Here is a 15,972-nt window from a genome sequence, read left to right as displayed (position 1 = left end):
CTAAAAATGATCTTTTAGTAATTCAATTTTTTTTTTATATTGACTATTTGGGCCACTAATACGTGAAATTGTTAATCACGTTGAATATGCCTAATGAACTAGTATTACCACATATCAGTTGCTTACACCGGAAATTACAGATAATAGTTTCTTAGGTATTAGACTTAAAAATGTTGTATTATTATAACTTTTAGCTGTGTAGATAAGTCTTATCTTCAACTTTGTTGTATTATTACAACTATTAACTATCCAGATAAGTATTAACGCCATCTTTCTTGTATTATTATAACCTTAATACTCTGCTCGGGGTTCAACTTGTGACAAGTCGTATCAATACTTATTATGTGAATATACATGAGTAGAACGTCCAAAATGTAACACTTTACGAAACGGCAAACACAGTTCTGTGTATTGAACTTCTTAGACGTGAAAATACGTACCAAACATCTACGTACCACAACAATATATCTTTTCACACATTATTTGTATACCAACAATATATCATTTTGGACATCATTTTTGTATACCAACAATATATCTCTTCACACAGTATTTTTTGTATAGCAATAATATATATCCTCACACAACATTTTTTTTACGTATACCTTCAATACATTTTTTGTATACCGCTGTATCGTTCAAGGTAGTTACCATTTTTTACCAACACCCCCATAAACCTAAGTATCGATGTATTATCTATAAAGATTAAACTGAGGCCTATCGATGGTTGTGTACAATTATACATAAATTATAATTTAACCTTTTACAGACCACTCGTACTGTAAGTAAAGTGTGACGTCAAATTTTGAAAAAGTTAATGGTGACTTTTCCCACACGTTACCTTCAAAAAATTAAATCAACATCACAACATCCCACGTTCTTCCCTGACCCTCCAGATCACCAGATTTACACCCCATCGAACATCTTTGGGACGAGTTGGACTGACGTCTGCGACGGCGACAACCTCAACCGCAGACTCTACCTCAGCTTGCAGCAGATTTACAGGCTGAGTGGACAGCCATTCCACAGGATGTGATTCGTCATCTCATCGCTTCCATAGGCAGGAGATGCCAAACAGTTATTGATGCTCACGGGGGGGGGGCATACTCGTTATTGACGTTGAGTGATGTTAAACTTCAACTAGTGAGCGTGGACTTCGCCTTTGCAGACTTTGAATGTTCAGCAGTGAATGTGCAAAGTTTCACACATGTCATACAGAACTACCCGAAATAAACTTGTTAACAATTTGACTCATATTTTGCCTTTTGCGTTTCTTTTTTTGAAGAGTATATTTACGTAAGTTTATTGTTAGAATAACAACCATAATGATGTGAGTATCACATGTAATTCTTTAAAATATGCGATTATGAATATATAAATACACAACAACGTCAAACGTCTTACTAAGCTAATACTATTATTCAAAATTTGTTATTTGCTTGATTTCAAAAGAACTAAATATTTATTTAATACACACATTACAGCCTAAAACTCACAAGCAAATTTCTCGGAAACAAAATATGTGACCAAATCTGAAGAAAAGTCAGTAACTTTATCCAAGGTCGTCATATTCCGAAAGAAAATCGCTGTGTTTTTCTATAATATTCAGTGTAATATGAAATGGTTCAGTACACATCACGTAATGATATATATATAGAAAGTTCAGTTTTCTGGATCGTTAGTTGTATATTACTGATGAAACAGACAATGAAGTACGCAACGCTTTCGTCTTGTCACAAACAAACGGTGGTTGAGTTCCAAAAGGTATTTTAATAAAAATGTTGTTTTTTTCCCCTCAAACAGGAGGTGAGCTTTGATCTTTATATTTTACTTTGTAATATGTCAAATAAAACTCCGAAACCTTTTATTCGACACTACAAATTCTATGCGTGACTGCATCTTTAATGTTGTCCCTATTTTAAACAACTATCATTTCTCACACTTGGAGTTTCCAATTCCATAAATGAAACTTATGAAAACTACTTTGTACAGTTGACTACAAACCCAAGGCGCTGGAGAGGTTTATTTCAACTATCTGGCTTGAGGACAATGTTTTTCCTTATCTTTAAGATCTAGGCCCAGTATGGCCGGATGGTTAGGGCGCTCTACTCTTAGTATGAGGGTCGAAGGTTAGAATTCCTGTCACACCAAACATGCTCGCCCTTTCAGCTATGGGGGCGTTTAATGTCACCGTCAATTCCACTATTCGTTGGTAAAAGAGTAGCCCAAGAGTTGGCGGTGGGTGGTGATGACTAGTTTCCTTCCTTCTAGTTTTACACTGTTAAATTAGGGATGGCTAACGCAGATAGCCCTCGTGTAGCTTTGCACGAAATTCAAAGCAAATTAAACCCTTTAGTTTTACACTGCTAAATTAGTGAGAGCTAGCGCAGATAGATCTCGTGTAGCTTTGCGCGAAATTCAAAAAACGAACAAACGTTAAGATCTACAGTTTACTCCTGATGTACTAAATATCTTGATCACACACGGACAATAAGAGTACACTTCCTTATTTGGTAAAATTGTTTATCATGGTAAACTTTCTTGTTCATAAAACCGAAATAATTTTATTAGCTTCATTCGGTTCTTTAAGAGCTTGTGGTTCGTTCTCATGATTAACTCAACCGAAATCACTTCTTGTTTGGTTTATTTCGAATTTTGCACAAAGCTATACGAGGACTATCTGCACTAACCATCCCTAATTTAGCAGCGTAAGACTAGAGGGAAGGCAGCTGGTCATCAGTACCCACTGAAAATTCTAAGGATACTCTTTTACCAACGTATATTGGGACTAATCGTGACGTTATAACGCCCCCAAGGCTGAAAAAGCAATCATGTTTAGAGAGACAGGAGTTCGAACCTGCGACCCTCAAATTGTGGGTCAAGCGGTCTAACCACCTGGCCATACCGATCCCATCAGTTTTACCTCACAATTTCAAACATGCCTTTTGACGTATGTACAGCAAAGACAAGAACCGAGTGCACACGACGTTGTACACATACCATAACCAGCGGGAATTTTATAATCATTTGTTACTGACGGTGTTTACACGCCTTTAATAAACAAAATAATCCAGAAAAATATCCTTTTTATCATCAAATGTTTTTTAACGAAGAATCCTTTACTTCAAAGTAAAGATGTGTTTTTGTTGTTCTAACGTGCAAATCTACTAAGTAAATATTCAAAAATATAAATAATCGCCGTAGGTTCGATCAGATCTAATTTTGAAGCTCGGAATATTTTTTTCCTTTTTCAGAAAATGTTTCTTTGTTTGTTCATACGTTTGGTTGAGGGGAAAAAAATCTTAACAAAATAAAAGAAGAAATCTTACAGCATTTCAACATACATTTTAAACTCAATAAAAGAAAAAAGTTCCCCAAAGTCTTAACTTGAATAAATTACGTCAAAACTTAAGAAATAACACACTTGCGATTACTAACACTTACCTCAATCGGTTATTTCTATTGGATTCATAAAAAAGCTTGTTTTGTTTGTTTGTTTGTTTTTTTTTAATTTCGCGCAAAGCTACTCGAGAGCTATCTGCGCTAGCCGTCCCGAATTTAGCAGTGTAAAACTAGAGGGAAGGCAGCTAGTCATCACCACCCACCGCCAACTCTTGGGCTACTCTTTACCAACGAATAGTGGGATTGACCGTCACATTATACACCCCCACGGCTGGGAGGGCGAGCATGTTTAGCGCGACGCGGGCGCGAACCCGCGACCCTCGGATTACGAGTCGCACGCCTTACGCGCTAGGCCATGCCATGCCAGGCCAAGTGACAATAGTTTATACTGCTGTACCAGTATCTTCGTTACAAAAATATTTCAATAACGTACTTCAAACATTTCAAAATACATCGTGCAACATAGAAATACCGCAGAATGAAATAATCTCTAATTCGGAATTTTTAAACACGTTAAAAGATAATTATTATCTTAATTATTGTTTAATAAACAGCGGCAAATAACTGTACTTGAAAATAAATAAATTACACAGACGAGAACTACAAGATTCGTTCTAACTTTGGAAAGCCAGTTCTCTTCGGCAAACTGGTTACAATATACATAATTTCATAAATCAACACTGAAGAAAAATATAATTTATAATAATTACAATTTATACTTTGATTCGTCGGGTATCCTCGCTATTGACAGTTTCATCAATTTCACTGAGCCTTTTAGTGAGGTTCTGTATTATAGCCACGTCCACCTACATTTTACACCCACCCACCTTCACTCTGACTCTTATTATTGCTACACACCGGTGGCATAGCAGTATGTCTGCGGACTCCCACTGAACAAAACAAGACAAAACAGGTTTAGATACCCGTGGTGGGCAGACCACATATAGCCCATTGTGTAGCTCTGTGCTTAATTCAAAACAAACAAACTTAATATTACTAATACACATGTTATTCGCATTAGATAAGCTCATATCCAACATACAGATGAATATTTCTATTTTTGTACTTACTGTTGAAATTCGGCAAAGAGAGAATCTATGTGTGCCCCCGCTAGTTCAGCAGCATGCCTACGGAGTTACAATGCTAAAATCAGAGGCCCGATTCCCCTCGATGGGCTCGGCAGATAACCCGATGTGGTTTTGCTATAAGATAAACACACACAGAATCTATGTGTTCCAAAATGCTAAACAAATATGTTGTCTTTCGTCATTTCTATGGCTGTTTATTTATCACAACAAACATTACTTCCCACAGGAGAACTGTGTTAAGTGTTTCAAAGAATTGTTTCTGCATTCGGTGATTGTGTGTATTGTGTAAGTTCTGATACGTAATAAAGATTCCGGGTGATTGTGTGTATTGTGTAAGTTCTGATACGTAATAAAGATTCCGGGTGATTGTGTGTATTGTGTAAGTTCTGATACGTAATGAAGATTCCGGGTGATTGTGTAAGTTCTGATACGTAATAAAGTTTCCGGGTGATTGTGTGTATTGTGTAAGTTCTGATACGTAATAAAGATTCCCGGTGATTGTGTGTATTGTGTAAGTTCTGATACGTAATAAAAATTCCGGGTGATTGTGTGTATTGTGTAAGTTCTGAAGTAATAAAGATTCCGGGTGATTGTGTGTATTGTGTAAGTTCTGATACGTAATAAAGATTCCGGGTGATTGTGTGTATTGTGTAAGTTCTGATACGTAATAAAGATTCCGGGTGATTGTGTGTATTGTGTAAGTTCTGATACGTAATAAAGATTCCGGGTGATTGTGTGTATTGTGTAAGTTCTGATACGTAATAAAGATTCCGGGTGATTGTGTGTATTGTGTAAGTTCTGATACGTAATAAAGATTCCGGGTGATTGTGTGTATTGTGTAAGTTCTGATACGTAATGAAGATTCCGGGTGATTGTGTAAGTTCTGATACGTAATAAAGATTCCGGGTGATTGTGTAAGTTCTGATACGTAATAAAGATTCCGGGTGATTGTGTGTATTGTGTAAGTTCTGTTACGTAATAAAGATTCCGGGTGATTGTGTGTATTGTGTAAGTTCTGAAGTAATAAATATTCCGGGTGATTGTGTGTATTGTGTAAGTTCTGATACGTAATAAAGATTCCGAATGATTGTGTAAGTTCTGATACGTAATAAAGATTCCGGGTGATTGTGTGTATTGTGTAAGTTCTGATAGGTAATAAAGGTTCCGGGTGATTGTGTAAGTTCTGATACGTAATAAAGATTCCGACTAAGTTATCAGTTAATTTAAATACAACATCTGTCTGACTCAGATTTGTTACGTTGTTTAATTCTATATTTACTCTTATTTTATTTCTCGGTTAGAAAACAAAAAAATTATTTTCAGTTGCTTTGTTATTGTTTCAAGTTCAACACAGACATTCGTAATCTGAGGGCCGCGGGTTCGAATCCCCGTCACACCAAACATGCTCGCCCTTTTAGCTGTGGGGGCATTATAATGTGACGGTCAATCCCACTATTCGTTGGTAAAAGAGTAGCCCAAGAGTTGGCGGTGAGTGGTGATGACTAGCTGCCTTCCCTCTAATCTTACACTGCTAAATAGCAGATAGCCTTCGTGTAGCTTTGCGCGAAATTCACAACAAACCAGACTTACCTGATGGGTTGGACACAGCACTTTGTTTTCAGCGCTATAAGCCTTCAGACTTGCCGTTTTGCCACTAGGGTGAGTAAAGCTTGCTGTTTGAGTACAGTAAAGAATATTTCTAAGTTGGCGTGTCAATTGTAAATACCACAAAATATTCGTTCACAGTTTACACTATGGGTGCGTTATAAGAGAACCCTCCGACTGAACGGATAGTGGTAGAGAATCTCAGGATGGCTGGTATGGGTATTACCACTTTCACTAATAAAGCAGAGAACAACGTTTTGACCATTCTCTTCGTCTTCCTTCAAATGGGTTTCTCGTCATCTCGCATCACTATGACCAGTTGTTTAAAGTATAACCTTGGTAGGTTTGCCGTAAATTACGAATTACAAATACGTATAATACTTATATAAGCTGTACCTATAACATTTATTTTAAAGTTTTTAATTGGACTGCACATTCAAGTCGAATTCCTTCTGACTGATATAAAGACGGTTACGCAGCCTATAATGTCTCCTTGCGTAAACTTCCATTTCCCACCTCCAGATTGCCTTACAATAGCACATGCAGGCAAACAAAATCAGTTACTAAGGTATAAAGACAAGAATTATGAAGAAGTAAAGATCCGGCTGGCAACAACTTAAACAAAATTCAAATTCTTGAAATACTTGGAACACGTAATTAAATCTCATAGACGAGGCGAAAACTGCGTGTCTTTTTACTTAATTAAGAAAGCTGTGTTTAATCTTAAAGAAACTCTACCCAAAGACTACAGCTTCAGAGTGGTGTCACTTAAAGATAATTAATTTGTTTAGACATTTAAAATTGTTACTGTAAATCCATGCCTTGCACGTGTACCGAAAACTATTCTGAACTTTTTTATTCCCAAAATGTCTAGACAATGGTCATCGTGTGCGCATGTCAAGTTTACTCAAAATATGTGTGCTTTTCACAACTGGAAGAACAGTAGCTTCTAAACCTGCACTTTACATGACTGAAACAACTATAGGTTACAATACCTACACTTTACAAGAAGGAAACAGAGGTAGATTACAAACCTATACTTTACATGACTGAAACAACTGTATGTTACAAACCTGCACTTTACATGACTGAAACAACTATAGGTTACAATACCTACACTTTACAAGAAGGAAACAGAGGTAGATTACAAACCTATACTTTACATGACTGAAACAACAGTATGTTACAAACCTGTACTTTACATGACTTACACAACTGTAGTTTACAAGCATATGTTCTGCAAACACGTTTAAACAGAGAATACTAAGTATTTTTCTCACCACACAATATTTAATAAACAAAAACACCGACTGTTCTTATCTGACCAAATAATGCTGTATAAACAGAAATACTAAATGTTATTACCACACAAAACTAAGCTGTATAAACAGAAATACTAAATGTTATTACCACACAAAACTAAGCTGTATAAACAGAAATACTAAATGTTATTACCACACAAAACTAAGCTGTATAAACAGAAAATACTAACTGTCTTATCTAATCAAAGAAAAACGTATAAGCAGAAAATACTATCTGACCAAACCGGACCGTATAAACAGAATATAGGATATTTAATTATGTAATCAACCAAAGCTATATAAACAGAAAATACTGTTATTATCTAAAGAAACGAAGCTGTATAAACATAAAATACTGCTGTTGTCTAAAGAAACGAAGCTGTATAAACAGAAAATACTGTTATTATCTAAAGAAACGAAGCTGTATAAACATAAAATACTGCTGTTATCTAAAGAAACGAAGCTGTATAAACAGAAAATACTGTTATTATCTAAAGAAACGAAGCTGTATAAACAGAAAATACTGCTGTTATCTGAAGAAACGAAGCAATCTAAACAGAAAATACTGCTGTTATCTAAAGAAACGAAGCTATATAAACAGAAAATACTGCTGTTATCTAAAGAAACGAAGCTGTATAAACAGAAAATACTGCTGTTATCTAAAGAAACGAAGCTGTATAAACAGAAAATACTGTTGTTATCTAAAGAAACGAAGCTGTATAAACAGAAAATACTGCTGTTATCTAAAGAAACGAAGCTGTATAAACAGAAAATACTGCTGTTATCTAAAGAAACGAAGCTATATAAACAGAAAATACTGCTGTTATCTAAAAAAACGAAGCTGTATAAACAGAAAATACTGTTGTTATCTAAAGAAACGAAGCTGTATAAACAGAAAATACTGCTGTTATCTAAAGAAACGAAGCTATATAAACAGAAAATACTGCTGTTATCTAAAAAAACGAAGCTGTATAAACAGAAAATACTGTTGTTATCTAAAGAAACGAAGCTATATAAACAGAAAATACTGCTGTTATCTAAAAAAACGAAGCTGTATAAACAGAAAATACTTTTGTTATCTAAAGAAACGAAGCTGTATAAACAGAAAATACTGCTGTTATCTAAAGAAACAAAGCAATCTAAACAGAAAATACTGCTGTTATCTAAAGAAACGAAGCTATATAAACAGAAAATACTGTTATTATATAAAGAAACGAAGCTATATAAACAGAAAATACTACTGTTATCTAAAAAAACGAAGCTGTATAAACAGAAAATACTGTTGTTATCTAAAGAAACGAAGCTGTATAAACAGAAAATACTGCTGTTATCTAAAGAAACGAAGCTGTATAAACAGAAAATACTGCTGTTATCTAAAGAAACAAAGCAATCTAAACAAAAAATACTGCTGTTATCTAAAGAAACAAAGCAATCTAAACAGAAAATACTGCTGTTATCTAAAGAAACAAAGCTATATAAACAGAAAATACTGCTGTTATCTAAAGAAACGAAGCTGTATAAACAGAAAATACTGTTGTTATCTAAAGAAACGAAGCTATATAAACAGAAAATACTGCTGTTATCTAAAGAAACGAAGCTGTATAAACAGAAAATACTGTTGTTATCTAAAGAAACGAAGCTGTATAAACAGAAAATACTGCTGTTATCTAAAGAAACAAAGCAATCTAAACAGAAAATACTGCTGTTATCTAAAGAAACGAAGCTATATAAACAGAAAATACTGTTATTATATAAAGAAACGAAGCTATATAAACAGAAAATACTACTGTTATCTAAATAAACGAAGCTATATAAACAGAAAATACTGTTATTATATAAAGAAACGAAGCTATATAAACAGAAAATACTACTGTTATCTAAAAAAACGAAGCTGTATAAACAGAAAATACTGCTGTTATCTAAAGAAACGAAGCTATATAAACAGAAAATACTGCTGTTATCTAAAGAAACGAAGCTGTATAAACAGAAAATACTACTGTTATCTAAAGAAACAAAACAATCTAAACAGAAAATACTGCTGTTATCTAAAGAAACGAAGCTATATAAACAGAAAATACTGTTATTGTATAAAGAAACGAAGCTATATAAACAGAAAATACTGTTATTATCTGAAGAAAAGAAGCTATATAAACAGAAAATACTGTTATTATCTGAAGAAACGAAGCTATAAAAACAGAAAATACTGTTATTATCTAAAGAAACGAAGGTATATAAACAGAAAATACTAAATGTTATTATCTGACCAAACTAAGCTTTGTAAACAGAAAATACTACACCCTTGTGCAAATTAATTGAAACAAATGGTCATTTTACAATATTTTCAGCATGGTGGCCAGTGTAGGCTCGCTGGACCCGCTGATTTTCTTTAATAGTCATTTTTTCACACAAACGGCGTCATAAGTTGTGTTTTGCAGTACGATCGATCTATTTTTGGGATATATGACGAAATTTTGAGGAATATTACGTCATTCGAAACTGCGTTAGAAGGGCAAGGAGACCAATTAGAAAAACAATTTCTTACCAACTCAATGAAGAAGAAACGGTATCAATGGGGTCTGAAATACAAGAACTGGACACAAGAACAATGGAGGAAGGTGTTATTCAGTGACGAGACTCATTTCTTCGTACAGGGTCAAAGAAGTCTGTATGTTCGCAGATCATCGGGTGAGAAACTTCGAGAATCTCACATTAATTAGTTCTTAAAACATCCCTTGAAGAAGATGTTTTGGGGCTTTTTCAGCTACTATGGCGTCGGAGGCTTACATGTCGTAGAAGGTACGACGCGAGGACCACAGTACATCGAAGTTTTGCAGAGAAGAGTCGTTCCAGAATTGAAAGGGAGATTTCCAGATGGATCTGGCATTTTTCAGCAAGATCTGGTTCCGTGCCACACATCGAAACTCGTGAGGAATTTTATGATTACAACGCGAATGAAGATGCTGGACTGGCCTGGAAACTCTCCGGACTTAAATCCTATAGAAAAATTTTGGGCGTTTTGTAAAGAAAAACTTCGGGGAAAAGACTGTACTACGAAATATAAGTTAATTGAGGCCATAACTGAGGTGTGGTACCGCGATCCAAAAATTAGTAAAGATTGCAGCCAACTTGTGGACTCGATGCCAAAGCGGATTAATGATCCTCTAAAAAATAAAGGCGGTCATATCATGTATTAATTTGTGAATAATTTTTGGATTCTCAGAAATAAAACGCAAACAACTGAAAAAATGGTAATTTTCCGTCTTGTTTCAATTAATTTGCACAAGGGTGTAACTGTTACTGTCTAATCAAACAAAACCCGATAAACAGAAAATACCAACTGTTATCACTTGTGAAACTTCGTCTTAAAACTTATAAATAGAGCTGAGAAACGTGACAAACATCTACAATCCTACGGTAACCTTGAATTATCTTACCTGATGTTTCGTTTTGTGTAACATATCGCAGGTAGCAGTCGATTCCCTCGAATGATCCTGGATTGGTTTCAACCACGGTTAAATTTTGTAATGCCATTGTGATATACAGACGTACACAGAAAGGATGTGTCGATTTAAAAAACGTCCTATTTATAAAACCGCTTACAAAACCCAGAACTAAAGCGCCGTTTTATAACCCTTTTGTTACTATGACCCTCTTTTCAATGGAGCAGTTTACCTCATTTCAATTTACGCTACCGTTTCTAACGTTTAAATGTGTTTTGTAATCGAATCAGTCACATTTTGACATAATTTATTAATGTTAAAACCTCACTAGTAACACCCTTCTTACGAAAAGTACTGTTAGAAATCTGAAACTGCTCACGTTGAACGTTGTATGTCACGTGCGTCTTGATGACGTCACAACACTGCCGTCGAATCGAACCACTGTCAGCAGTTTAGAATTATATATATGTTCGCCCAGCTTGCGTGGAATGTAGGGAGATCAAGAAAAATTGTCTTTCCTGTCTTAAAATTAATGTTTCTTCAGTCGTGACTAAAAAAAAAAAGTGGGGAAAAAGGAAAAAAAACACGAATTCATATTACTTTCAAACGTTTAAGCGAACTGCAATAGACATTTTAGTCTCGTACAATAAATTTTAACATGCCGTAGAGACTGGTGGCAATTTCAACGCACTGTTAGGCTTAGCTTGGAGAAAGTGAATTCTTTATTGACTACAGCAACTCTGACTGTCAAGAGACATTTCTCTGAACCCAGGAATCTAATTACAGATTCGTTGAATAGTGTTTGACAATAAGTCAAAAGTACTAAAATATAATACATTTTCAACTGGTAAGAGAGAGATGCGGTGTAAGTAATTATTAATCGTGTTTATTCCCGTTCCACGATAAACAGGCCACGCGCTGCATGATGCTCCTGGTGCTGAGATTATAATCCTACATCAGAAACTCATGTGGGTTAGTTTCTAGCCAATGAGAGTTCTGATTTCGACAGATTCATTAGCTACTTTTTTTGTCTGCCTCTATCTCCAATAAGCTATCCAGCCTTTAACTCCCATACGGGACTGTACTTATTTTTTAATCAATCACATCACAAATAACGAGACCTTTCGCCATTTTAAAGTCAGACTTTGGTATCTATTGATCTGCTAATCCTTTTAATGAAAAAACCTGGTGTTTCCTTTGTAAGTTTAGAGAGGGTGAAAAACAATCATCTCCTTTGATAATTTAGGTTTAAAGACATAAGTAATGTTCAGTGAAAAACGCTGTTATTAGCCCTTATTTCTGTGCAAGTATTTACATGCTACATATCAAATATCTTCTGAAAATTTGAATCCGAAGCTAGGAGAAACGATCATTATTACTAGAGGACATCAGAAGCATCTGTTGAACGCTGATTTCCATGTTCCATGATATACATGGTTAGATAAACATGAAACATATTTGCATTATTTTTTGTTGGTTTACTCAATATTACTATTTTAGTATAATTATTTTTTGAAAATTTCGCACCAGTAACGATGGTTGGACACTAGGCTTAAGTCCTCCGATGTGGCTTTGCTATAAGAAAACACACAAACACACACACACAAACTAGGCTTAATCAGCTACAAATTTGTGTTGTGTATGTTTGTATCAAAACAGAGTAAAATATTCGAAAATAGGTTTCTTTTCATTGAAGTAAAAACGAACTTCCTATTAGATCTGTTTTGGCATTTTGTAAACTATTCATATTCTTTACTACTGCATATTTATAATAAATCCGAATGGCAGGTTCCGGATTGCTGCAGCCGGTTACTGCTTTGAAGGTTTCATTCAACTCTGGAGCTTGGTTTCAACACCAGGGATGACTTGGTGTACACGTAGGTTTTAGACAACTTGGTTTACACATGGTTTTAGAGAACTTGGTGTACATGTAATTTTAAACAGCATTTGTAATAACCGTAATTGTATCCCAGATTAGATACAAAGTTTGGTCCTCTATATAGAGTCAGACAATGTTCCACTTACTAACTTATCTGGAGCCACTAACGTACTTTTCAGGCTAGCCGGAGTCACTAACGAGCCTCTACATATTTATTAGGCTACGTGGAGTCACTAACGTGCCTCTAAATATTCATCAGGCTAGCTGGAGTCACTAACGTGCCTCTACATAATCATCAGGCTAGTTGGTGTCACTGACGTGTTTCTACATATTTATCAGACTAGCTGGAGTCACTAACGTGCCTCTACATATTCATCACGCTAGCTGGGGTCACTAATATGCTTCTACATATTTATTAGGCTAACTGGAGTCACTAATGTCCATCTACATATTCATCAGGCCAGCTCGAGTCACTAACGTGCATCTACATAACCATCAGGCTAGTTGGTGTCACTGACGTGTTTCTACATATTTATCAGACTAGCTGGAGTCACTAACGTGCCTCTACATATTCATCACGCTAGCTGGGGTCACTAATATGCTTCTACATATTTATTAGGCCTACTGGAGTCACTAATGTCCATCTACATATTTAGTAGGCTAGCTGGAGTCACTAACGTGCCTCTACATATTCATAAGGCTAGCTGGAATCACTAACGTGTTTTTACATATTTATCAGGCTAACTGTAGTCCCTAACTTGCTTCTACATATTTATCATGCAGGTGGCAGCACTGTCTATGTAGATATGGCTCGGATTGTTTATCAAAATGGTATATTAAATATCTCCTCAATAGGTCATCAGAACTTTACAGTATTATATGATGTTTTCTTTTATAACAATATCTATGTAATAATTGAGTCACAAGTTCTGGTAATGTCTGTAAATATCATAACAAAAAGTTTATATTTATGTTCTTTTTTATAACACGATAACTTAAAAACAATAGCAATGGTGACAATCAAGAGATGATATAGCTTCAAACGGAATATCAGCTTTTATAGATATATTATTAATTAGTAGCACCTAAAAACAACATAATTCTAGTGTAAGTAAACAATGTTATAATTATCATTTGAAGTTAGCTTTCTAACAGACATTTTGTGTTCATTTAAAAACATGAGTACATGGTTTAACATGAATTACCAGTCAATAATACAGATAAACAATAAATGTTACAGGTGAGACCTTATTGTATTTAGAACTTAGTTATAAATACAACCTTCCTATGTTTGTTGAAACACTATATTAAAACACGACTTGTAAACAAGTAAAGAAAACTTTATCAAAAGTAAGTAAATGTAGGGATGGCTAATAGTAAAAGTAAGGAAATGTAGGGATGGCTAGTATCACAAGTAAGGAAATGTAGGGATGGCCAAAATCACAAGTAAATGTAGGGATGGCCAATATAAAAACGAAGTAAATGTAGGGATGGCCAGTATCAAAAGTATGTAAATGTAGGAATGGCTTTTTTTTTAATTTCGCGCAAAGCTACACAAGGGCTATCTGCGCTAGCCGTCCTAAATTTAGTAGTATAAAACTAAACGGAAGGCAGGTAGTCATCACCGCCCATCGCCAACTCCTGAGCTACTCTTTTACCAACGAATAGTGGGATTGATTGTCACAATATGACGCCCCCACAGCTAAAAGAGCGAGTATGTTTGGAGAGACGGGGATTCGAACCCGCAACCCTCGGAAATGGCTAATATCAAAAGTAAGTAAATGTAAGGATGACTTGTACCAATCTTTCAAAAACAATGTAAACAAGATAGTGTAGACTATGTACATCAAACATAAACATCTTTCCTGTTTATTGTATCAACAAAACGTAGTTAAACAATTGTCCACATAAACGTGTGATTTTAAGCTATAAATTTGTCACGTCTTTTATAGTTTTGATCTTTAAACAAGTGTATCTTAATTTGAATTTGTGTAAGTAGAAGCTACTTATTTCAAATAAAAACGAATTTTATTCCCATGTTTTGTTGACTTTGGGTAACATTAAAAAACTGTCAATAGGGCTGCGCACGAGTTATACAAATCTGACTGTTACCTTTATTTTTTCTTAAAATAAAACAGAAAACAACTTTCTTAATGTTACGATGAGAAAACATTATACAGATAATTTGTAATATTATTTTAAGAATACTTTACTAGCTTATACGGCCCGGCATGGCCAGGTGGTTAAGGCGTTCGACTCGTCATCTGAGGGTCGCGGGTTCGATTGACCGTTATAATGTGATGGTTAATCCAACTATTCATTGGTAAAACAGTAATCCAAGAATTGGCGTTGGGTGATGATGACTAGCTGCCTTTCCTCTAGTTCTACGATGCTAAATTAGGGAAGACTAGCACAGATAGCCCTCGTGTAACTTTTTGCGAAATTCAAAAACAAAAAAACAGCTTATATTTTTGTGTTTGAGGCGCATGCTGAAGGGATTCAGACTTTTCGTCAATAAAGTTACAAACGAGCGACATCTATCCACTCCTCAGATAATATTAAAAAACATTGGCTGAAATAAAATATTTTTCTATTGTTCTCTGGAGAGTAAAAGACGTTTTTAAATAGCTCTATTTTTAAAATGTTCTTATATTTATTTTGTTTTTGAACGTAGCTGCACAGTACTATGTTCCATGCAAGGCTAGAACCTCGAATTTCAGCCTTAGAAGCCTCAAGTTTCATCACCACCACACCCTAAGCTTAGGAACAAATAAAACAAAGTACGACTCAAAGATAGCAAAATAATTTGCCACAGGTACGATTTGTTTGATTTGGTTGAATTTTGCGAAAAGCTACACGAGAGCTGTCTGCGCTAGTCGTCCCTAATTTAGCAGTGTAAGACTAGAGCAGGGGTCACCAAACTTTTTTCACAGGGGGCCAGATTACTTGGGGAATGAGAAGCGCGTGCCACATGATCATTATGTTCAATACTCATAAGCTAGAACGAAAGCTCTCTATAAAAGACTTAACACTAAGTTTATGATGCCACATTAGCCATGTGGGAGTAGCATGCAATACAAACACGTAATAAAGAACAAACAGAAATACAACCAACATTTTTATTTACCAAAAGGTTATCAAAGAAGGTGACACTAGCAAAAACAATTGTCACATCGCACATAGTGAGTACATATCTGAATTTCACTAAGCCCCAAAAACGTTAGTGAGATTTATGAAATTGGCGTTTGGCTTTCAAA

General features: G+C 35.1%; 1 protein-coding gene across 1 annotated transcript in view; it reads right to left on the bottom strand.

Annotated features, from left to right (window-relative positions):
- LOC143234481 (corticotropin-releasing factor receptor 1-like) overlaps window positions 1–11,163 on the bottom strand; it is a 37,735-nt gene extending 26,572 nt beyond the window's left edge. Inside the window, exon 1 of the mRNA XM_076471874.1 lies at window positions 10,831–11,163. Coding sequence (XP_076327989.1) covers window positions 10,831–10,927 — 97 coding nt within the window. The 5' untranslated portion in view covers window positions 10,928–11,163. The remainder of the gene's footprint in view (window positions 1–10,830) is intronic.
- Between the last annotated feature and the right edge of the window lie 4,809 nt (window positions 11,164–15,972).

Source organism: Tachypleus tridentatus, chromosome 12 (assembly GCF_004210375.1).
Source record: "Tachypleus tridentatus isolate NWPU-2018 chromosome 12, ASM421037v1, whole genome shotgun sequence".
NCBI classification, from domain to species: domain Eukaryota; kingdom Metazoa; phylum Arthropoda; class Merostomata; order Xiphosura; family Limulidae; genus Tachypleus; species Tachypleus tridentatus.
Note: the sequence above shows the minus strand (reverse complement) of the source record. Positions and strands in the feature narration are given on the sequence as shown.